We start from the raw sequence: 24,171 nt of genomic DNA on the forward strand, positions 1-24,171 counted from the left end.
ATCAAATTTAAAATTATGTGCCAATATTCGTTATTAATACTCAGTATTATGTGCTTGCAAAGACAACCATATTCATGTGTTGCTACAATCTTATGTACAGTTATGCTCATCTTTCTTTTCTATGCTCATCACTAACTGAAATGCCAAAGAGATATGTATACCTTGGAGACAAGCGTATCAAGAAGCACAAATTTTAAACTACTCCATAGAGATGTGTATAAAATAGAAAATGGAAGTGCAACATTTGCACACATACTTAAGTAGAATACACCTTAGGTATTAAATTTAAGTGTTTGTTATATTCATCAATTTTTCAACGGCACCTTACAATTTACTATGCTTATAATTACTAAAAAGGCTTATATCTCAGAAAGTTTTGCTCTAAATGAAAAAAAAAAACGTGAAAATGTTTTCTTTTTGGAAAGAAATCTTAGCTTGATTCACTGGAAATATTTTGATATATTGAATTCTGTGTGTGTGTGTGTGTGTGTCTATATATATATCAGAAATAATTTTAATTTGACCAATATTAATAGAAATAAATATTTTAATAAAAATTCCTCTATATGAAAATAAAGAGTTGTATTCATAATTTTTGGATGGGTGCCTTACAGCCTCCAGTTTATAATAGTTTTTTTCCTCCAGTGCTACAAACAATATCTTGGCAAGTAGTCATCCAAGAGGAAAGCCTTCTTTTCACAGACGAGAGAGCCAAAACCCGAAGTTCCCCGAAGTTCATGCTCTTTTTTTTTAAATATATTTTATGAAGCTACCCCAACCAAATCAACCGTCGACAATGTTTTAAAGTATTTATGATGTAGCTAACCTAACCTAATTGACCATTAGTTATCATGACTATCATGAGTGGTATATTTATTTACAATGAACAAAAAAACACCGAAGTAGCACGATCGGACGTTTGGCTCTCTCGTCTGTGAAATGAAGGATTCCCCTTCCAAGAGGCCTAGATGGGCGGCGAGGAAGTGGAGGCTTCGCCGCCGCCGCTGTTGAAAATGTTTCCCAGGTCGTCGAGGTCTTTGCCGTGCAGGAAGCCGTTCACCTTCTGCACGAGCGCCCCCGTGGCGTACTCGATGATGTCCTTCTTGCGGTCCAGCACCAGGTCCAGCGCCACGTCGTTCAGGATCCTGTTGGCCAGCTCGCCCACCTCGCCGCCGCCGAACAGTCCGTCCAGCCTCACCTGCGAGTCGAGGACAACCACTCATCGTGGTGCTCTCACTGGACTTCACATGGGGTCGTTACCACAACGCCGAAATACCAAAACGCCGAACGTACAATAACGCCGAATACGATAACGCTGAATGCCAAATTGACCGCAACGCCGACAGCTAGAAAATTGCTGTGTACCACAACGCCGAAATACAGTAACGCTGAAAAATGTTGCTGTGGGAAGGGGGGGAGGGGGTGTGTGGCACAGGAGCAAAATGAAAAACAACTGAATGAATTTGTGTGCTAACTTTACCTAACCCAACCTTTGTGGCAGTCCTGCAATGACATTTTTCGGGGTTAATGTATTTCAGCGTTGTGGTAATTCGGCGTTGTGGTACACAGCAGTTTTATAGATGTCGGCGTTGTGGTCAATTTGGTATTTCGGGGTTATGGTTTTCGGCGTTATTGTACGTTCGGCGTTGTGGTGCGACCCCCTTCACATGACTTACATGAAGACAACTGTGTCGCTACAAACAACAGTGTTCGCAGTAATACAGGGTTCCAGTTCTTACCCGAGCACTCAAGCTTTGTGTTGTCCCAATACCTCCAATAGTTAAAGTTATTCGTAAACCGTTCCCTGAATAGGTTTCCAGCCCAACTGCGCTCATTAAAAAGCACGATACACACAATAAAGTCAAATGGTTGAATAAACGATTATCTTTTCCATAATTAAAAAAATTCTTGAATGAAACATCAATAAAATTATAAAAAGATGCACAAAATATATTTCAGATATTCATAAATAACCGAAGCCCGTGTTGTAAAAATTTATAACATCTTTCTTGTAGTATTATAAACTAATTCTCTGCAACTGTTTTCCAAAGGAATTTTTTTTAAAAGTATGGACATATTTTTCTGTGTGTGTAGTCAACAGCATGGCCATTAGAAATGGACATAACAAATGACCCAGGATGTAGGAAAATTGGCAGTTGCATGTAGTAATTAACAATACCAGCATTTTTCTGAAGTGATTTTGTAAAACAATGGAAAAAAAACTTTAATTAGGGTTGTCGGACCAGGATGGACCAGCTTGGGAACTCCATAATTAGAGTCCAACTTCTCAAAATTGATTGTAATGCGGAAAATTCATTGTGTCGTCTTACTTTGAGTTGGTCGAGGTTGAAGTCCAAAGTCAGGTTCTTAATGTAGAGACTGTCATTCAAGTAGCCAATCTGGAGAAAGCCGTCTGTGACGTTGAAGTTCACAGCTTCTATCCTGGAAACATGATTCCATTAAGGGGAATGGAAAGGTAAAATATCTTGGGAATGCTGGAATCGAATATCAAGGATAAAATCTGAACTACTCATCATATTTCTTTGCGGTTTGTTTTGCCAACTAGATAATTTAATTACAGAGGGTTGTGTGTACAGCAGTGGCCACAATAATGCATAGTTTTTTAGAAAAAAAAACTTTATGCAGAAATAAGGGGTATTAGCCACAAAATTATAAATTATACCAAAATATAATTTTTGAATGGTGAAATACAATATTATCTAGAGCTCTATAATACAGAATTTTACGTAATTGCTCAACAAGCATGTCCTTCCTTACCTAATTGTTGCATGGCAGGTTTTAATTGGTTAAAATTCCTTTAAAATTCAGCGATCAAGTGTTTTTTCACTTTGATTATAATAGAGTTCTAGATAATATTATATTATACAATATAAAAATTACATTTTGGTATAATTTTTACTTTTGTGGCTAATACCCCTTATTTCTGAATAAAGTTATTTAATTTGTTTTCTAAAAAAAACTATGCATTATTGTGGCCACTGCGGTACACACAACCCTCTGTAATTAAATTATCTAGTTGGCAAAACAAACCGCAAAGAAATATGATGAGTAGTTCAGATTTTATCCTTGATCTTCGATTCCAGGATTCCCAAAATATTGTACCTTTCCATTCATCTTAATATTATGTATGCTACGAAATCAAACATGATTTTAAATCCATAGGTAAGGACATGCGAAATTCAAGTTTTATTTGGCAACAGACTAAATTGCAGACCTCTTTCATTGGTTATTAGGTTATTTAACACTGCCCAAAAGTACAATACGCCAATAACAAACTGTTAACTATTGTGTTGTTCACTCACGATATAGGGTAGAATGATATAACAGCTATAAACAAATAACACCTTCCAGATTTTATACATGGATTCAACCCTTGTCATGTAAAATAAAGAGAGTTTGGCAGGTCGCTACTCATAAGTATAGCAGCACATGATCACTCATAATTTGAGAAGCTTACAGTTCATGTTTCAACCAACAAACATTATCAAATAAAAAAAAATAACCTCCAATTTGGCACCATGTTAACTTTGTTCAGGGTAGGGTATTTTTCACGAAAATTAATTTCAATGTGTTGACGTCGTCCCAAGTGCTCCCTTCGCTCGCACAGGTCGTTATGTCCCCTCGTCACCTCACCAGGGTGGGGGGTAGTTCGCGGCTTGAGGAGTCCTGCCGCGATTGGGACAGTTTTGCGGGAAGCCGGGTCCGGGTGACGCGCAGCGATGCGGAACGCGGCAGTCGAGCTTCAGACCTGGACCAGGCAAGTTGTGTGTCGCGCCTCGCAAGTGAACAGTTCCACCGGTAATTGAGCAACTCCGCCCGCACCGGGCCACCACCTCTACCGATCCAGCTCCATGCCAACCACGTGGCGACATCACGACCCCGAGGATCTCCGCTCTACCTGTGAACTGGCCCACAGGGTCTAAACTTAGGTTAGTTGGTGCCCTCAGCGATGGCAACATCGTAGCAGGGACGGGTAGAAGGCAAATGGCACCCAGCTTGTGTGCATATCAAATTTCAGGAAAATCTGATAAAAATTCAGCTTGCTAGAGACATACAGTGCAAACCAATCTAAACGCGGGCGAAAAATGTCATAACTCGCAGTTGTAGGGACAAAGGACTTCAGGCACGCGGCACTAGACAGGCAGGCACGCAGGCTCCAGGACACCACCCCTCACTCGCGCGACGAGTGCGTGCGAGAATGCCCGTGGATCACCGAGGCAACACATTCCACCACCGACCGCGACCGCGCAAACCTCCACGAGGCGAGGACGTGCAGACAAGACCGCTCGGACGATAGCGAAGGGAGCGCTCTCCCGGATCTGTCCGCGCCCGCCACCGACACCGCAACCCTTCGTCCAGGTCTGTCAGCCGCGAACCACGCCATGTACATGGGAGCTGACGTAACCATTGCCATGGAGGAGCCCTGCGACCACTGCGGAAAACCATACATCTACAACAGCTGCGCTGGTGAGCAGATCCAAGTTCGGCCCCACAGAACGACGCTATCACGTGAACGAGCAGGAGTGTCTCGCGGTGGTGTGGGCCCTCAAATGCTACCAGCACCACCTTGAGGGGAGAACATTCACCCTGCGCACGGATAGTCAGTGTCTGCGGTGGCTGGACTCTGCCCAGGGACGCAAATCAAAGTTCACCCGCTGGGCACTCATGCTCCAGGGCTTCACATAGCATGTCGAACACGTCCCTGGACGAGAGAACCAGCTGGCAGATGAGCTGTCCCATCACCCAGACCCCGATGCCATCTTCCAAGACACTCAAGGTTGTGACCTGATGCCACCATCCCACCAGCCAGCTACCGGTCTAGCCGCATCACCTCCAGCGGCACTCTACGTCATCGGACAAGCGGATCCCACAGTCCAAGCAGAGGCATCGCCCACCCTGGCCACCCTGGTAGATAATGTTAAACTGGCCCAGCAGGATGACCCAGACATGCAGCACAACCTGGCAGCATGCGGTGAACGTGCCTTCCCACACCAGCGCAACCTGGACACCTGGCAGACCCATGTACCCCCCGCAGTATTTCCACAACCATGACCTAGCAGGCCACCTGGGAGCAGATCAGACCCAACCGGAGATCAGGAAGCTGTTCCATTGGCCAGGCACAGCACAGGATGTCCGGAAATACATGCGCAACTGCCAGCTATGCCAGCAGTTCAAGGCCCACCGGGATGATGGGATTCAGCAATGGCGCCCCAGGCGGCCAGAGGAACCATTCCACACTGTAGCCCTCGATGTCATAGGCCCCTACCCTCGCACATCGCGGGGCAAGCGGTTCCTCGTCATGGTCACGGATGTGTTCACACATTGGTCGGAAGCATTCGCCATATCCAATGTACGAGCAGGGACAGTAGCAGCCCTACTGGACAATGAGGTCTTCCCCTGTTATGGGTAACCGAGAGTGTTACTAACAGAAAACGGGACACAGTTTGCAGGATGGCAGTGGAAGGCCGACTGCTGCAGGTGGGATGTAGAGCACCACACTACCCCGACTTACCACCCCAGAGCGAACCCGATAGAGCGTCGCAACCAGGACATACAAATTCATCTGCACCTCCATCTGGGGGAAGACCATTCCTAATGGGACCTCTACCTGCCCAAGCTGCTCTATTGCCTGCGGCGGTGGACCAATGTGGTCATGGGCCACACCCCTGTTGAATTGCTTCATGGATAGAACCTCGCCCTACCAGGGGAGCTCCAGGTTGTAGAAGCAGCAGGAGTTGTCACCCGTCCCCCTGTCACTGTTTTCAGAGAAGGTGCACGGCAACACCAGGCTCGATTCCTAGCCATGCACACTCCACAACCACCAAATCCACCGACACCATTGGAGCCCGTGCAAATGGTGTATGCCCAGTGTCACCACCTGTCGTCTAGCAGCAAGCACTACTGCACAGGTCTGAGCCCCAAATGGGCTGCCCCAGGAGGTACTGTGATGACTAGGGCCTACTTCTTACTTGATCCGACTCCCAAACAGTAGGTCGACAAAGATCCACCGGGATGATTTGCATCTCGTCCCACCCAAAGGCGCCCCAACTGTCCCAGTGGGGGACAGGGACAATGGAAATGACCAGCATACAACCACTGCTCACCCCACGTCCCCAGCAGCTCAACACCCAAACACTTCTTGTTCCACATCCCCACCAGACCAAAACCCAACAACCATTCATCCAACATCACCATCAGATCAACACTTAACCATCCCTTGTCCCATGTCCCCAACAGCTCAACACCTAACCACCACTCATACCATGTCCCCATCAGACCAATACCCATGTCCCGTTCGAGCGGCACAACTTTGTGCGAGTTGAGAGACTGATGGATCGGCTGGACCCAGAGGCATTATCCGTAGAACTTTACGATGGGGACGACCCAACCCTGCTCAACCCCGTGTCGGATCCGCAGATCACATTCCCTGATGGAATAGACGACGACTCCCGATCCAGTTCACCAGGATGGCCTGGCTGGGATCAACAACGCTGGACGTTGGACGCGAGCCATGGCAGTTCAATGTTCACGATGAACATGGAGGAGCCAGAGCAATCCACAGCCGGACCATCTCAGGAAGATTGTCCATGCAACACGCGACAAGTCTTGGTGGAACAGGGTTGCGAAAACAGCCCCAGGGCAACAGCAGTTACACCCAGCGGCCTGACGGGAGACAGGGATGAAGTCGAACCGCAACAGGAGAGTCAAGGGTAGTCCAGTATCCCGGGGAAAGCCCGACACGAGGGACTGAGGCACTCTACCCGAGCCCGTGTAGCCCCACGACACCTGGTGGACTACAAGTAGGAGCACCCACATGAGGAGACCAACCGAGCGCCACACCCCGATGCACCCCGCCTTCATGTAATGACCCTCCTTCCAGTGGATGCCCGGTCCATTCTCGCCATTATTGCCAGCCAAACCCCGAGCACAGAACATTGATGGGGAACAGGCAATGCGTGTGACATAGGGCTTCGAGGGGCATAACAACCACAGTGAGGGGGGGGGGGGCATTCGACGTCGTCCCAAGTGCTCCCTTCGCTCGCACAGGTCGTTATGTCCCCTCGTCGCCTCACCAGGGTGAGGGGGTAGTTCGCGGCATGAGGAGTCCTGTTGCGCTTGGGACTGTTTTGCGGGAAGCCGGCTCCGGGTGACGCGCAGCGATGCGGAATGCGGCAGTCGAGCTTCAGACCTGGACCAGGCAAGTTCCGCCGGTAATTGAGCAGTTCCGCCCGCACCGGGCCACCACCTCTACCGATCCAGTTCCCTGCCAGCCACGTGGCGATGTCACGACCCCAAGGATCTCCGCTCTACCTGTGAACTGGTCCGCAGGGTCTAAACTTAGGGTAGTTGGCGCCCTCAGTGACGGCAACATCGTATCAGGGACCGGTAGGGCGACAGTACATAAACTGTAAACATGTATGACTGGGCCAGCTCTTTCTTCCTTGTAGTTGGCGACCGACTGCTAGAGAAACCATTGCTTTGATTGTCCAGGCCATGGAAGATGTGTTTACGTCCACGAAAAATGACTGTAATTGACATGCATAGAGTTCAAAATAACCTCCAATAGTTAAAGTTATTTTTGAACTGTTCCTTGGAAAGCATTCCTTTGTTTACTGCAAACTTTAATAACCATAAAAAAATAAATTCGAATTATTTCATATTCAATTATCTTTTCCGTGTTTTAAAGGAATTATGCTTAAATAAAACATTAATCAAAATATAAAATCATGCGCAAATTTTTGTAATAAATAATCAGTATTATCTTGAATAGTGTATTTCATATATGCAAAAAGACCATAGCCATGTGTTGTACAATATTACATTATCTTTCTTGTAGCATTATAAAATAACTTTTGGCATCTAGTTTCCGAAGGAAACTTCTGTAAAAGGACAGAACCCTTTATCTTCTGTTTATTGCACAAAGTTGGGAACATTGAAAAATTAGACCATGCACACTCTCACATTTTGCAGTCCTTGATGCGGATTCATACGTTATTACTTTTTCTTTTGTGGTGGGACGTCGGATAATACGGAAGGTCGGATCAGCGATACTTTACAATTGTGGTTCGCACTGTTTTTGGCGCATTTAAAATCCTACAAGTAATTGTAGGCGCACCATGTACAGGTGGCTGAGAAATATGTTAATGTATCACAGACACGAGATGCACGAGCAGACTGTCACAAAATAACCCTGCAGCTGGTCTGAGTCGAGCTGGTCTTGAGCGGGTCGTTACCACAACGCCGAAATACCATAATGCCGAATGTCAAAATTGACCACAATGCCGACAGCTAGAAAACTGCAGTGTACCACAACGCCGAAATAACAACTGAATGAATTTGTGTGTGTTTCTAAAATGTACCTAAACGCCGAAATGCCACAATCAAACCTAACCTTACCTAACCTAACCTAGCGTAATATAACCTAACCTAACTTAACCTAGCCTATCCTATCCTAATCTAACCTAGCCTAACCTAACCTAGTCTAACCTTACCTAGTCTAACCTAACCTACTCTAACCTAACCTAGTCTAACCTAACCCAACCTTTGTGGCAGTCCTGCAATGACATTTTTCGGCGTTTGTGTATTTCGGCGTTGTGGTACACAGCAGTTTTCTAGCAGTCGTCGTTGTGGTCAATTTGGCATTTCGGCGTTATGGTATTTCGGCGTTGTGGTGCGTCCCCGTCTTAAGCGAGGGACGGCACCTGAAGTCGCCGGCGCCGAACAAGGTGAGCGCGTCGAGCAGGCGGCCGTCCAGGCCGTAGCGGCCCGTGGCCAGGATGTCGGCGATGCTGAAGCCGAACCGCGCGCGGAGGAGCAGGGCGTTCACGTCCAGCTGCTCCACCTGGAAGGTGGACAGCCCCTGCACCCCGAGGCTGGGCAGCTCCAGGGCGATCCTGCACAGGACCTCTCGGGCAGGGCTCTCACACACAGGAGGACGCAGTTAATAATAATGACACTGCCCTCGGGATATTCACCAAATACATGGTATCAAATACTGAAATTTAGTACATTCGTACAAATTTCGATTGAAAGAAGAGTTTAGCACATTGTCGAAAGTATTTAAGTTGACATTGATATTCCCTACAAAGAAATAAGAAGTAAAATTTGGGCTCGGAAGGGGCTGTCAGCCCCCTGCGTCCTTCCTCTGGAGCCGCGCTTGGCACACGCGTGGCAGGTCAAGAAACACGACCAACTCCACCTGCGGCGCAATCATCGTTTTAAAGCTTGGGTTCACGATGAAAAAAAAAAATTGAGTGCGTAGCAGGCTCAGCACACGTCTGTGCACACAACCTGTGCGAGATGAAATTGAAATTCAACTGTTTATTCTAAGCAATGAAATTTCGCGATGCATCCGAGATCTGTTAAATAGAGTTAGTAAGTAATCTGACCAATAATTTGCGAACATAATTTTAATTTATATATGAATTAATTTGGGTTATGTAAAACCTTTATTTAACAATTCTAACCATGATACATATTTTTTTTTACTAGCTAAAGTACTCTGCATTTTCCTTCTCTTAACACAGACATTGTCCGTGATGAACATCAAGAGTTTCCCAAATTGATGGGAAGCCTTCATTTCACAGACGAGAGAGCCACACCCGAATTTCCCCGAAGTTCATGCTCGCTTTTTTTTGTCCGTACCACAACAGGTGTATTTATTTGGGATGTAGCTTACTCATACGTCATACACCGTTCTATCTCATTGTATAAACCGGCGTGGCATTAAATTTTGCGGTCGACTAGGATAGGTTAGCTGCATTATAAATACTTTAAAACACTGTGGATGGTTGGTTATATTAGGCAAGTATAGCTACATTAAAAATACTGTAAAATCATTTTATGGTTGCTTAGCAAATAACCTTTTTAATATGTAGCTATCCAGGGCTAGGAAACCGTTTACATGATTTCATAGTATATTTAGTGTAGCTATCCTAACCAAATCAACCGTCCACAATGTTTTAAAGTTATTTATGATGTAGCTAACCTAACCTTATTGACCATTAGTTATCATGAGTTGTCCAAAATAAGCATTCACGGAAACACGGCAAAACGAAAAAATATGGCGGCGTACAAATAAATACCGTTGCCTTGTTTATGGTCTTTCCTTTTATCAACACCGCCGTATTTGTTTACAATGAACAAAAAAAAAAAAACCCGAAGATGCACGATCGGGCGTTTGGCTCTCTCGTCTGTGAAAAGAAGGTTTCCCCGTGGTGACTGCGTCACAGCTGACGGACAGGCGAGGCACGCACCGCGACTGGGCCACGGCGAGGTTGAGGCTGAGGTTGGTGAGGCTCAGCGGGTCCAGCCGAGGCAGCCCCAGGTTGCTGTTCGGAGCCTTCATGGACTGCCGGAACTTCTCCAGCAGCTTGAGCACCGTGTCCGTGAGGCTGCGGAGCTGCGCTCCGTCCGCGTCGCCTGGACTCCCGGACACAATCATCAGCTCCTCACGAGCACCTCGCATAGTTACACTGTTAATCTACGGCCTTTATCACTTAAAATATATTTTGACGTGACAACGGCTAATAAGTCGATGAACGCCGGCTGCACACACGGAAAGGTGTCCCGTTACGCTCATTGTTCCTCTACGCTGTGTTCCGTTACGCTGTCGGCGAGTGCAGTAACCATAGGTTACGTTACAATTGACTAAAAATTTTATGGTGATACATATAATTGATGATAGATATTTGATTACACTTTATTTATACGAAAACTTGTTCATAATTATATTTAAACTTTATAGCTAAACACCAGTTTTTTAAAATTAATTACCTGTCATCTACACGCGAACTGTTTCGTCGACTGTTTATAAAGTATAGTGAAAAGTTAATGCGATTTTCATTGCTTATTACAACAAAAAATTCGGCAATAAAGTTTAATAATTCTTGCATTTTAAAAATCTGATTACTAGTATAATGTCAAGTATTTATTCTTTTATTATTAAAATAAAAACGATTCAGTTTTATTCATAAAAGTATGCAATCATTTCATCAATGTTTTGCTATGACGTTGTCACGTTAAACTATCGTCCGTAAAACGACTTTACACACAACCAATTTTTTTAAAATATAATTTCACATAACCGGTTGTTCGTAGAAACTACGCCACATTAATTTTAAACTTCCGAGTTTTTATTTTCGTTTTAAACTGAGTAAACACATATACATAGGGAAAAACAAGTAGTGTGCTCTTGCAGTAAGTCTTAATCTGTTTTTGAAGCTTTGCTGATACCCCAATATAAATCTTGTAAGTGAACTCAGTATCCGCAAATTCACGAAGATAACGCTAAATCTACGAATATTCCTGGATAATATGAAGCCAGCGTTCTTAATAATTTTTTTGTGAATTTTTTAACATTGTAACTGCCCTGCAACAATGGCTCGTTTTATCAAAAATTACTTCTGACCAAAGTTTTAAATAAAAAAATTTAAGAATTACAAAAAATTTTAATGGATTCGAAAATGTGCCTACTGGGGTAGTTATGACCTTATTTTTGTATTTTAACCCATCTTTAGCCAACCTTTGTAGCAATGGTTGGTTTATCAAAAATTGTTTCAGGAAAAAGCTTTAGATATAATTTATAAGGTTTACAAACATTCAGAACGGATTAGTGTGCCTTCTAGGAGAGATATGAATAATTTTAAAATTCTACCCCTATTTTTTCAACTCCTTGCAGCAATGGTTCGTTTTATCAAAAATGGTTTCAGACATATTTTAGATACACATTATAAAATTTATAATCAATGTGAACGTATTCGATGGTATGCCTACGAAGTGAATTAGGATTTCTTTTTGTCCTTCAGCCCTTGTTTTTTCCACCCATTGCAGTAATGGTTGGTCGTATCAAAACTTTAAATTGTTACCGGTGTCGTTAACTCTCTTCATTGTTTAGTTAGCTTCTTTGAAGAAGTATTTATTTTTCTGTTTAATTAGCAAATATTCATTTTTATTGGTTTTGGCAATTTTTGTTAAAGTAATGTCGTTAGGATGCCAAAAATGAAACTGTAATAGTTTGCTACATGGACTCCAAGTGTTGATTTATAATTTTTTTTTTCCTAACCTAACTAAAACTAAGTGTATTTTGGAGGGGTCCGGGTTAGGGAGGGACCTAGGTGCGTCTCAGGCCGAAGCCTATACGCCTAGTCATGCTGGGATTAGCCATGCAAGGAGAGGGTCGCATGCATCATGTGCTAGGAGGGGATTGGCCAGCCATGGCAGCGATTGGCGCCATGACTAACTCCCCTCACTCTTAAATCTAGACTATAACTAGAGATAGGTTGGGCCCAGGTAAAACCTGCATAGACACAGGAAAAACCCTGGGCACATTCATGCGGGATGCAATTTAGCATGCATTACGTGCAGGAATTTACAGGAGACAGAGGATGGTCTGGATGAAGTGTTGGTCAGAGTAGAAAAGAATCTACCATGCGGGGGTTGGGCACTTGGACTCGTGGTCCGCTTTGCTTTTTATCCAGGACTGGATTAAGTGACCAGGGACGCAAGCGCCCCTGGTGGTGAGTGTTTACACTGACCACCCACTCCGCCGCCAGTCAGCACCTAAAAAACTAAGAAACTAAGACAAAAAAAAAGATAAATGACTTACAAACTAGGCATTTCGTTACGAAATATGCAAACACCCAACTCAGGGATGGACGTGCAGTGCTTAAGATAAAACTAAAAGAATAACTATAAATATAGTTTTTTGATTTTTTTTTAAATTTTTTTATTATTATTTTAGAAATATGTATTTTTGATGACTATTACTTAGTAGCTAGGACTTATTACTAATTTGCAAATATCTAATATCTACTACTATACTACTAGTTAGATATAGATGAACTGTCGGTGTATAAAGTTACAGGTGAATTAAGTCAAGACCTATTCGCATTCTGGCATTGTTGCAAGCTTGTAATTCAAAATCCCATGTCTTTCAGAAACACAACCGGCACTGGAGGTGAAGCCTGCCAGGCGGGCCATGCCCATCGTACATAGGGAGTCAGCCCTAACACAACAGGCAGTGAACTCCCGGGAGCCGAACCTACACCTGCGTGCTTCAGACCATTTTGAACTAGCAAATTATTTCATTTTAATGCTGTCTATAATTTTAAGCCAAGTGTTGAGTGGATGTCGGGTGTTCCGAGCAATCCCGAGGACGGTCGAAGGTGCACGACGATGACGTGGCGGAGTGACGCGCAGAGCTGTGGCGCGCGAGCCTGGGAGACGGGACTTGCGAGCCAGCGACGACAGCAACATGGGCCGGCGAGAGCTGGCGGCAGACCGCGACCCGCGAGGACGACCAGCTGGGGCCCAGTCAACGCACGTAAAGTAAGGAGTCGACGCACATACACCTTGTTGCCAGAACAGGCGAAGGGCGGGCCCGTGTCTTACTAGCTTTTGAAGTAGACGTACTTTCTTTTGGATACTTTTTACGAGAGGTGCAACATTAACCCACTTAGGCCGTGATTGCTCGAGACAGACAGCAGGCAAACGAGTTCATGCATAATACCGTAAAAGTGCGCGCACAGGAAATATAGAGACTCAAGGACCTTTCAATTAATATTTTGTTTTGCCAATCAAGTGAATTAATGTCAATGTAAATATAGAGTTATAGTTTAATGTTCTTAGGAGTTAGTTTGAATCATGCTACTCAGTAACAGTCATGACAGAATTAAAGAATTTGAATCCTGCGCTTACATTGTTTGTTTTAAAGCATCTCACACTTGCGGAATGAAAAGGGAAACTATATTTTGTACAGTCACGTGCGGTGGTATCGTGCCACTCGCGTGAAGTTTGACCCTCCTTGGGGCAAGAGTGTGAGGACAGATTGTTGACCGCGGTGTTGCTGGAGTAAAGCAACAGGGCGGTAGCAATTTACCTGCGCCACTCTGCTCGCAAGAGCAGTCAAATGGGGTTAAGACTAGTGATTAACTTGTGTCCTATCATGGCTGTTAGCTGGATATATCAACTTAGTAAGGACGGCCTGCAGGTGAATTTGAATGCGGCCGGAATCCCGTTTCAAGACGAGGATGCAGTGGATGAATTACGACGCAAGTTGTCTAAATACCTGACAAACGATTTAAGCGAGGCTGGTGCACAGTCTGGAGTAGGCACCATAGAGTTAGGAAGGCGTAATATAATCGCGGATTTTGAAAGTAAGATCGTGTATGACAGTTTTTGTAATATTTTCTGTATGCATAGCGGACAACCAGAGGAATTAATAAAATTTTGCCTCGAAATAGATCGTATAATGGAGTCAAAACTTTTTGCGACGGATGTAGAATTATTACGTTTTGTGATCAGTAAATGTCAAGGCGTGACACGTAATGTAGTAAGTAGTTGTGTTGAGGAAAAATTAAGTTGGGAAAAATGTAAGGAGAAACTGTGGGAGAGCTTATGTCCGCGACGAGTGAAACAAAAATTACAGCGGGAGAAAATTTACCGTTTTCAGCGGGCAGATGAGAGCATGGTAACTTACGTTACGGATATTTTCTATCAGTCCAAAGGGATGGGAATACTGGTAGAGGGTGATGATTTTATTTCTTTGTGCGTAGAAAACATGCGGCCAGAGTTAAGACGTGAAAGCACGTTTATTAAAAAACATAGGTCGCTGAAGGCGATAATTAAATGGGCCGCGGAAATAGATAATATCTGGTACACTCGGGGCGAGTATGAAATGGGTGAGGAAAATGTTCGCCAAACTGTATTAGTATCCCGTAGAGCCAAGGAATGTTATGCGTGTGGGGAATGTGGACATTTGAAGAAAAGTTGCACTTATAAAACGTTGTTTGCTGCGTGTACGCGGGAGGAAAATCAACGAACTTTTAAGGGAAACGGCGTTAATGTGAAGGCACGCTCCAGTAACAGGAAGAAATAATATAAACCGGTGGACGGCGGTAAAGAAGAGCGGAGGAATACACCCGTAAGGCAAGCACGCAACGCGGGAGCAGTTCAAAATTTTTTTAAAGGGCGTTGTTATTACTGCGAGGAGCAGGGTCATTTAAAAATTAATTGCGATACAGCGCGCTGGTTTGCGCGCGAGGGAATAGTCTTTTTGTTTTTACTGTCGAGAGGTAGGACATATAAACAGATTTTGTAAACACGAAAAGAAAGAGCAAATATGTGGGTATTGTGGTACGCGCGATCATGCGAGTAAACTTTGCGGTTACAGAAAAAAGGAAATGAAGTTCCGATTTGGAAACAAACATCGTTTAGCGGTGATGCGTGCGAAAAATAGTTTTTACTTACACGTACTAATGTACGATAAAAAGAGGACAGCACTCGTAGACACCGGGGCGAGTAGCTGTTTCGCTAGTCAAGAGTTTGTTAGTAGTTTGGTAAAAGAAAGAAAAAATCACCAGCATTTGCTTAAAACGGGAGATAGCGTGCATGCTTATTTAGCGGACGGAAAAAAAAAGCAAGAATTGCGAGTAAAAATAAAGTTGCATTTCAAAATTGGAAAATTTGCATGGAGTAGGAATTTTTGGGTTGTAAATAATTTAGTACATGACCTTATTTTGGGTTTAGATTTTTTGTCGGATACGAGGGCAATAATAAATTGGGGGTAACAAATTGAACAAAATTTTTTGGTATCACTCCGATGAGTTATAATACTTCAATAATTTGTGATACTTGTTCTATGATGGGTGTTGAAACGATTTTTCTGTTTTTCAAAATACCTTCCCAATTTCTACGCATTTGGACGGATTTTGCCCATTACCGAACTCGACAAGAGATTTTCCACTACTACATTTAATTCATCTGTTTAGAAGTGATTTGTGAAAAATTATGACATCTTTAACGTGTACATGTAATATACATACTATCCATGTCTGATGGGAAGATCCCTGGAAAGTATTCGGTTGCCGAGGCTAGCTCTGACTTCTCAAGGTCAGACAGACAAGGGAATATGCGCTACTACGGAGAGCGAAAACATTTACTCGCCTCGTACACAACGTTAAATTTTCCAGTAACACGAAACACGAATGTTATAGAAGGAAACCTGAACAATTATTTACTACCAACGTTACAAACCGTCATTTTTTGCTAAAAGATTAAAAAGAGCGCTGACAAAAACATGGAGCGCTGCTATTTTCATGCTATTAAAACCAATTTCGTCAAAATATCGTCATATTGTCTAAAAACTTAGCGCGTTCCGAAGAAGCTGTTATTTTTATACGCTCGTTAAGTAGTTAATGAGGAAAAAAATAGTAAACATTTTTCCTTATTTTTTTTTAACAAACCAATATTTATACGTATTTTTTTTATAATGACATGACATTATATGACTTCACATTGATTTCTTTCCTAAATAATCTAAAAGCAGAAGTTATTGTAAATAAATGATGTTGGCAAGTTGCTGACACTCTCCTTTAGAAATATATAACGGACATTTCATCCACCACAAATCATCCATACTCAAAAAATCATTTAATTGATTTAACTTACAATTAAAAATGACATAAATGTATGTTAACTCACCATTTATACTTGACTCCAGTTGCATAGACAAATAGCCAGAGGCAAGCTGAGTCGCTGTGTAGGAGGCTGCGAATTTGTCTTGGTGGAATTTGCTTATGTACTCGTGTTTCTTGATAGTCACGCGAAATAAAAAACGATGTAACTTAAAATAGTAACTTAAAAATACATCTTCCCACTTATGTTAAATTTTTACAATGGCCTCGTCAGTTCAGAGTCAGATTCACTATCACTTGGCTCTTCATCGCATGATGACTCGTCACTTTCAGTATCAGTGCTATCGTCGGTACCCAAATTAACAATTATACTGTCAATAACGTCCGGAATTATGCCATCCTTCTTCCAATATCCTTCTTCAATGTGTTGCACGTGCCTGCAAAATCCCTCCCAATCTTGTTTGGTCACTGATTAAATAGCAGCTTCTGTCAGATCATTTAGTTTCGTAAGTGATAAGTCACCAGTAACATTATTTTCTCTGACTAGCCTCTTGATTTTCCCCCATGCCACTTCAATTGGGTTAAGGTCACACATGTAAGGAGGTAGCCTAAGTACAGTATGACCAAACTGCCTGAGTTTACCATCTATTCGGTATGTTTTTTCCTTGGGTTTATGAAGTTCTAAGAGCTTATACAGATCAACTTTACGCATGCTCTCACTGAGTCCAACACCGTTTTTCTCGAGCAACGTCATAACATCGGTTTTGTAGCATACTTTGACGGCGGTTTGTTTATTTGCACAGTGTGGTACGGTGCATTATCCATCACAATGACAGAATTTGGCGGAAGATTAGGTAATACATTTTCGTCTATCCATTTTTCGAAGTTTGCATTGTTCATTTGTCCGTGGTAGTCTCCGGTAACAGTTCCAGCTTTGTAAACAAGTGACGCATTAGGAATAAACCCATTCTGGCTACCTGTGTGCAACATAATAAGCCTCCTACCTGCGCTTGAATTTGCCTCAACTCCAAATTCATCGTCGTGCTGCCAACACTTGGAAAACGTTAAATTGTTGTCAATCCAACTTTCATCGAGATAAACAATCTCTGTGCCGACTTCGCGGTAGTGCCGTATCTTGCGTAGGTAATCATTACGCCACGTAACAATATCTGCTCTCTCAACGAGAATTTTTCTCTTGGATCTGCATTTCCTCCACTTGAAACCCATACTTTTAACTAGGCGATGCAGTGATCTTGCTCCCCATGGAAAATCTATTTTATTCTTAATTATTGGCAGCAATTTCGGGACTGTCGGAACTTTCTTCTCGCGTACGTAAAAGTCATGTATAGCATTTCTTATAACGCATCTGTCAAAATCATCTACAGTCATGGTAGTGTGTTTTCGCCAAGAAGAACGATCTTTTCCAGGTGTTGATAATTTATTCGTAGAATCGGTAGCGTTTCTTACTTGGTTTTCCTTTCTGATTCGCTTCACCGTCGCTTCACTCACACCTGTATAAAAAGCTGCGCGACGTGTGGCTTGACTCACAGGAAAAGCTAAGTTACCTTCTTTTGCTTCGATGTCACACTTCTCTACAACAGTGTTTATAATTTCGCGTCCTTTACTATGTATAACTTTTCTCTTTTTCCCGGTAGAAGCCATTGCTAAAATGAGGTTTATTAATACTATATTTAAATGTATCTATATCTACGTAAATAGTAGAGTTTAATCATTACTAATTAAATAACTACCTACCTATAAATTTCAAATATATACATTTAGTAAAAATACTAGCGGACCACGCGTTGCGCCTCAACTTGAAAACAAGGAACGATGTTTGCGCGCAGAACTGTACACTGCTCAGGCGACAAGCGATAACTGGCGCCCACCCCCCCCTTGTTTCCTGGTAGGGACCGGTTCCCCCCCAACTCCACCACACCCCTGTCTAGGGATCTTCCCAAAAGGCTGGGTTCACAATTAAAAAAATTAAGCGAGTGCATAGCAAGCCATGCACACGACCCGTGCACACGACCTGTGCGAACTGCGAAATCGGTTCACAATTGAATTCTTACTGTTAATTTCAGCCAGTAGCGGATCCAGAGGGGGGCTAAGGGGCTCAAGCCCCCTCCAAAAGCATCTGGGTCCACTATTGTTTTAGTGTTTGCCTTGATAAAGACTAGCCTCATCTGGGCCAAGCCCATCCCAAACCAAAATCCTGGATCCGCCACTGATTTCAGCCAATGAAATTTCGCGAATTATGCGACATCTGTTAACAGTGTTGGTAAATAAACATATTAACTTTCAAAATAACGATAATACTATTATTATCTCGACATTTTCTTACCACAATATGGTTAATAAATATAAATATATTTCTAGTCCCGCCAAAAAAGCACCCTGCTCTTCTCTCATTGGCTGTTGTGACATGCGTACGCGACCGAAATAAAATATATTCATTTCACTCCTATGCGCACGACCTCGCTCCCATGCACACGACCAACTTTCTGCTATTGTGAATCGTTAGGTTAGGAAACATGGCGTTCATATCCTATGCACACGACCTACTGTTACTGTTACTGTTATTTTTTCAATTGTGAACCCAGCCTAAGTCACGTACAGTACATGCATGCATGCATGCATACATGTATGCATACGCGCATGCATACATACGCACACGCACGCATACATACACACACGCACGCACACGCACACGCGCACGCGCGCGCGCGCACACACAAATGTGTCATAACATCAAACAATATTTTTCTCTTTTCTCAATATATATTCGCTTCCTTCATTGTATATTTATTTCCGATGACACCCGAGTTTTAGCCAATGTTTACATTCAACTATCCAGCATGCCATGTGTTGCAGCAGTCAGCAGCAATTCTGGCGAGAGAACCCAGAAGCGTTCAAAGCTAGTTTTCCTCGCAGTAACTAGGATGCGCTAGTTGCAAATCAGGACAGAAACGCCTTTAGTAAATAACACTGTGCGCGCGCGTGTGTTTTTAAACCTTTGAGTAGACGGTTGGGGCTTACTCTATGGGTTGGGGTATATGGACCACGAAACGAAAAAACATTTAAAATTTTTCCGGAAGTCGCACCATGGTAACGGCCACAATAGATAGTATTTCTTTGAAACAACCTAATAATAACCTATGACCTAAAAAATATTTAGTTAAAGATGCATTATTCTGTTTCTCTCCCCCTTACTGCTAATGACAAAAGAATTTCGCAAACCAGTCGGTTGCAATAAAGAGGTAAATAAATTTCGCTAATCACATTTATTCTAACGCTCCACTCTACGAATATAAAGTAAAAAAAAAAAAGTTAGCCACCGCTCGTAAGCTTAACCTGTTACAGATAGTAAGCATTAGTGCTCTTCATTTCTATGAGCAATTTACTACACATTTCCCCCTTAATTATCAGATATTTATACATTATTGTGTATTTAGTTTTTAAAATTTATCACAAATGTGTTCCAAATCGTTTAATAATTAAAATTATAAGACAGATGAAACGATGTATGTTTGAAATATTTTTTAGCTTATTAAATTTTTTATTTATTTTGCCATTCAGGATGGTTTTCGAACTGACTGAATTCAGCATAGAATAATAAAACATTTCAGTATTCAACCAAAAGTATAAAATGCAGAACTTAAATATATATTTACAAATAGTTGAATGCTTACAAAATAAAGGTATAACGTGTTCAATTTTAAAATGAGTACAATTTATTACATACTAAAATTTTGCCACTATTTTTTTAATTTTATTTTGGATATTTATCAGAAAACTTATTTTTTAGTAGAAGTTCTGGTCGCAGGCAATAAAGCGTAATATTTACATGATTACCAAATTGTTTCTGAATTTATTTTTGTAAGAATTGTTTTAAAAGAACTCTTTCACTTAAACCTATATATTTATGTTAAATTATAAAATTATAAATTTATTTATGTTGATAATCGATATTTCAAATTTAATGATGATTAAAATGTAAGTTCATTCAATTCGCATACAAAAAATAATCAAATATGCCTATTTTTTGTTGTAGACCATTTTTTTTTTGACCTATTTAAGTTTTATAAAAACATCTACTTATTTTAGAGTTAAAGTTGCTCTATAGTAAAATGAAATAATTATTCTACTTTCTGATAATTATAAAGGGTTAACTTCAACTAGATTTATTTATAGATCCCTTAGTTCGCGAAGCGATGTGACATCTAGCGCTGATCTGTAGAACTATTTCGAATGTTCACTCCAACCAAGTCCGCTAGATGGCTCTTGCGTAATGTAATAAGAAACTTTGGAAAATCGAAATGTTTATAATTTAAGACACAAGATAGCAAAACATATATCACGTGCAGTAGGTAATGGCCGGTTCGAATTCCTACTGCCCGTTTTTGAAGAGAAGTGTTCCGATATTTCGAAAGATATACACTTCATTTACATTGGTTTTCGCAGGGTTTGTAAAGAGTGTTGAACAGGGGAGGGAAGATATATCCACTTTTCACATATCCTAAAACAAATCTCACGTTCTCACAACAAATGGAAATTAATTGAAAGCAAACAGCAGGCAAAATAATTCTATCGGCCCCTTCCCTGCAATGAAATTTTGCGCACACTCTTGGTAATGTAAAATAAGGCTGCAATTTTAATTGTATCACCCCTTTCTGTTTATTAAACTATAGCACGGTGAAACCAATTAAAGTTTTATAATAAAACTGATAAGAAAACCACCCGTTTATGTGAAAACAAGTACAGCCGGAAAAATTCCGTGAACGAAATTTGGTTTGTTCTGATTTACAATGTCAAGTTGTAGGACTGATGATGGCTTGCGATTTTTTTTTCAACCTAACGTAATTTTCTTGCGTTAGTTGCGTTTTGCGTCCTTACGCTCTTGCGGTGAAGCGAAGAGGGTGAGAGGACCCCTTGGTGAGCGACGGGCTTCGTGGTGCGTCGAGGTGTTGTGTGCGCGGCGGACATGTGAGTGGTGCGAGGCGGTGTGTTGGGACAGAGGTGCGCTGTAAGAGACGAGCAGTAGGGAGACCCACTGTCGAGCCGAGCTAGAGTGGGAAGACTAAATGAAAAAAGGATTAATATGTTGACATACAATTAAATTGTTACAACTTAATTAATAGTGTAAATAATAGCTGATAAAAAAAAACTTCTAGTTAATTAACCCTACTGGACTAGTGTTCTCTCTTGCTGAAGTATTTATAATAATAGTATAGTGTTCATGGTTCAATGATAAAAAAGATATTAAAAAAATCAAAAATTTAGATTGTGTTACAATGTTATCAAAAAACCACATAAAAAAATACTCCAGAAAGCTCAGAAAATAAACTTACATTTTCTGGTGCGATACCTTAATCATATATATCTACATATTCTAGGTCCAATCAAATAGTTGGTCGGCCCATTCTCCGCCCCTCTATCCCGTCTCATGCTGCCCCCCCTCCCCCCCTTCAGAACCACTAATGTTACGATCACTATTCAGTTTCCGCTTGTTAAATTATTACAAAGCATTGTTTTTTTTTGTAGACGGAACCATAATATTCATGTTTATTTACAGATATTTGTAAATATGTACAATTACATGAAAACAACCGTATCACTTCAAAATACTTCTTGCAGTAATACTGGGTTCGGATTCACCCGGGCATTTATACTTCGTGTCGTCCCAGTACCTCCAATAGTTAGTTATTTGTAATCTGTTCCCCTAATAGCTTTTTAGTATTAGTTGCGCACATTAATAAGCATAATAAAAATAGTCTAATTAATGAATATTCGATAATGGTTTTAAAAATGATGCTTGAATGAAACATCAAGTGAAAAATAAAAATATGTATAAATTTTTGTAAGAAATTCTCAGTATTTCGTTTATGCAAAAAAAAAAAAATAACCATAGTCATTTGTTGTACACAGTTCCAATAACTTTCTTGTAGTGTTATTATCTATTTTTGGCAATTGTTTTCGAAAGGCAAGTTTTGTAAACGTACATACATTTTAAGCTAGATTTCGAAGAAATACTACCTATTGTAGCCGTTACCATAGTGCGACTTCGGAACGTTGTTATAAAAAATTTTCATTTCATGGTCCATAAACCCCAAAACCATCGCCAACTCGAAAGAGTATATATAGATATATAAACATTTGAATAACTATATCAGTTGGCATAATATGAAATTCGTTCCAAGCCATTCAATACTGAATGCATTGAGTTAAAACATTTCACAATATTTTCACTACATAGAAAAGGAGAAAACGTTTAATCGATAATTTTGTAATATTTTAGAACATAAAGGATGTCATGTACACTAAGTACTTAAAATTTTCCAAAATATTTTAGCAGTTTCCAGGACATTTCCGCAAGAAATAGGCACGTTAAAATCTACCTACGCCTGTAGGCTCTGCTGAAAGGATTTTTTTTTCTTTGTAAATTGTTGTTGGTAATACCACTGGCTGAGGCGAGCTTACTTGGTGCCCCCAGAGCTGAGTTGGCAGAAACTCCACCTGCGACCGCAGACAGTGCTGCCAACAGGACAGCTGAAGCGACCACCCTCATGTTGCCTGCTGGTAGCTCTTCCTCGAACAACACAACCACAACAGCCTGAAGTGGGAGGTTCACGTAAATATAAACTGAATCAAACAGATATTAAAATATAGTATTTTATATTAAACGGTTAAACATAAAAAAAATAAGGTGAAGGCAAGATGACTTTCAGGATTAAAGTGGTCTACCAACTTTCGAAAAATTAGGATCAAGCCTTCGCCCTTTGGTTGGGAACACTTTTTATGGTGGCAGTTGTCACAAATGTTCCAAAACTTCAGAATGGAGCAGGGTTTTTTTCCAAGTGATTCGGAGCCCTCTATAATACTTTAGGTGTCAACGCCTTAGGCCTATGTGTATTTTCGTGTGACTTGAAAACCCTTCACAAATACTTCCTTAATAGGGAGAACCCAAAACAGCCGCACTGAAAATAAATATATGCAATGTTTGAAAAAAAATACAGAACAGCAGTCAAAAAATAATTCTGTTTTAAAATTTATTTAGTGTATTCAATAAATATAAACATTTTATTCATATTTATCCTTAGAATTTTATATTATGTCTCCTATTTAAACTTTCTTACTCAAGTTTTATAAAATTACTAGCCTTAACTACCCTACACACACACACACACACACACACACACACACACACACACACACACACACACACAAAATCTATGTTAGGTACCACCGGACACAGTCAGTTAGATAGTACATTTTTCAGACAAGAACACAGTGTCAAGTTTTCTCGTGATAAAGCATCATTTCTAACTAAAACAGTTCAAAACTTACCCACAAAGCCCTTAGCACAATAGCCAGTCACGTATCGCCGAAACCGGACTGTCTGTGTTTGATCGCGCAGATACGCGCAGTCACCACAGTGAATTCTTTATCAGCGCCCAGACAACTATTATTTTCTTCAGAGATAATTTCAAGAGGAATATAATTGTTTTACTGTATTATCTCGCTAGTTTTCACATGGTCGTTACCCAATAATACCATCTGGTTTATCCGAAACGTAGGTACCTATAGCTAAGGGCAGGCATTTTTCGCGAATAAATCGGTACACCTATTAGACTGCAACAAGGTATGTCCGCACCAGCGGTTTCTTCCTTTTGATTGGCGGCCGTCTGCGAGAGAAGTCGTTGCCTTATTTGACCCAGCCACTCAGGACGCGTTT

General features: G+C 41.5%; 1 protein-coding gene across 3 annotated transcripts; it reads right to left on the minus strand.

The window, feature by feature from the left end:
* Positions 1-565: 565 nt before the first annotated feature.
* LOC134532392 (uncharacterized) lies at positions 566-23,889 on the minus strand. Of its 3 annotated transcripts, none has more exons than XM_063368829.1 (6): positions 23,784-23,889; positions 22,917-23,025; positions 10,278-10,443; positions 8,724-8,915; positions 2,331-2,442; positions 566-1,198 (listed from the first exon to the last, which is right to left on the minus strand). In XM_063368829.1, the coding sequence occupies exons 2-6, from the start codon at positions 23,002-23,004 to the stop codon at positions 965-967; spliced, it is 792 nt and encodes a 263-aa protein (XP_063224899.1). In that variant the 5' UTR covers positions 23,005-23,025; positions 23,784-23,889; the 3' UTR covers positions 566-964. The 3 variants fall into 3 exon arrangements, with proteins under 3 accessions (XP_063224899.1, XP_063224898.1, XP_063224900.1); XM_063368828.1 differs by having other exon boundaries at positions 22,917-23,021; positions 23,784-23,856; XM_063368830.1 differs by lacking the exon at positions 23,784-23,889 and having other exon boundaries at positions 22,917-23,046.
* Between the last annotated feature and the right edge of the window lie 282 nt (positions 23,890-24,171).

Source organism: Bacillus rossius, chromosome 5 (genome assembly GCF_032445375.1).
Source record: "Bacillus rossius redtenbacheri isolate Brsri chromosome 5, Brsri_v3, whole genome shotgun sequence".
In the NCBI taxonomy this organism is placed as follows: Eukaryota; Metazoa; Arthropoda; class Insecta; order Phasmatodea; family Bacillidae; genus Bacillus; species Bacillus rossius.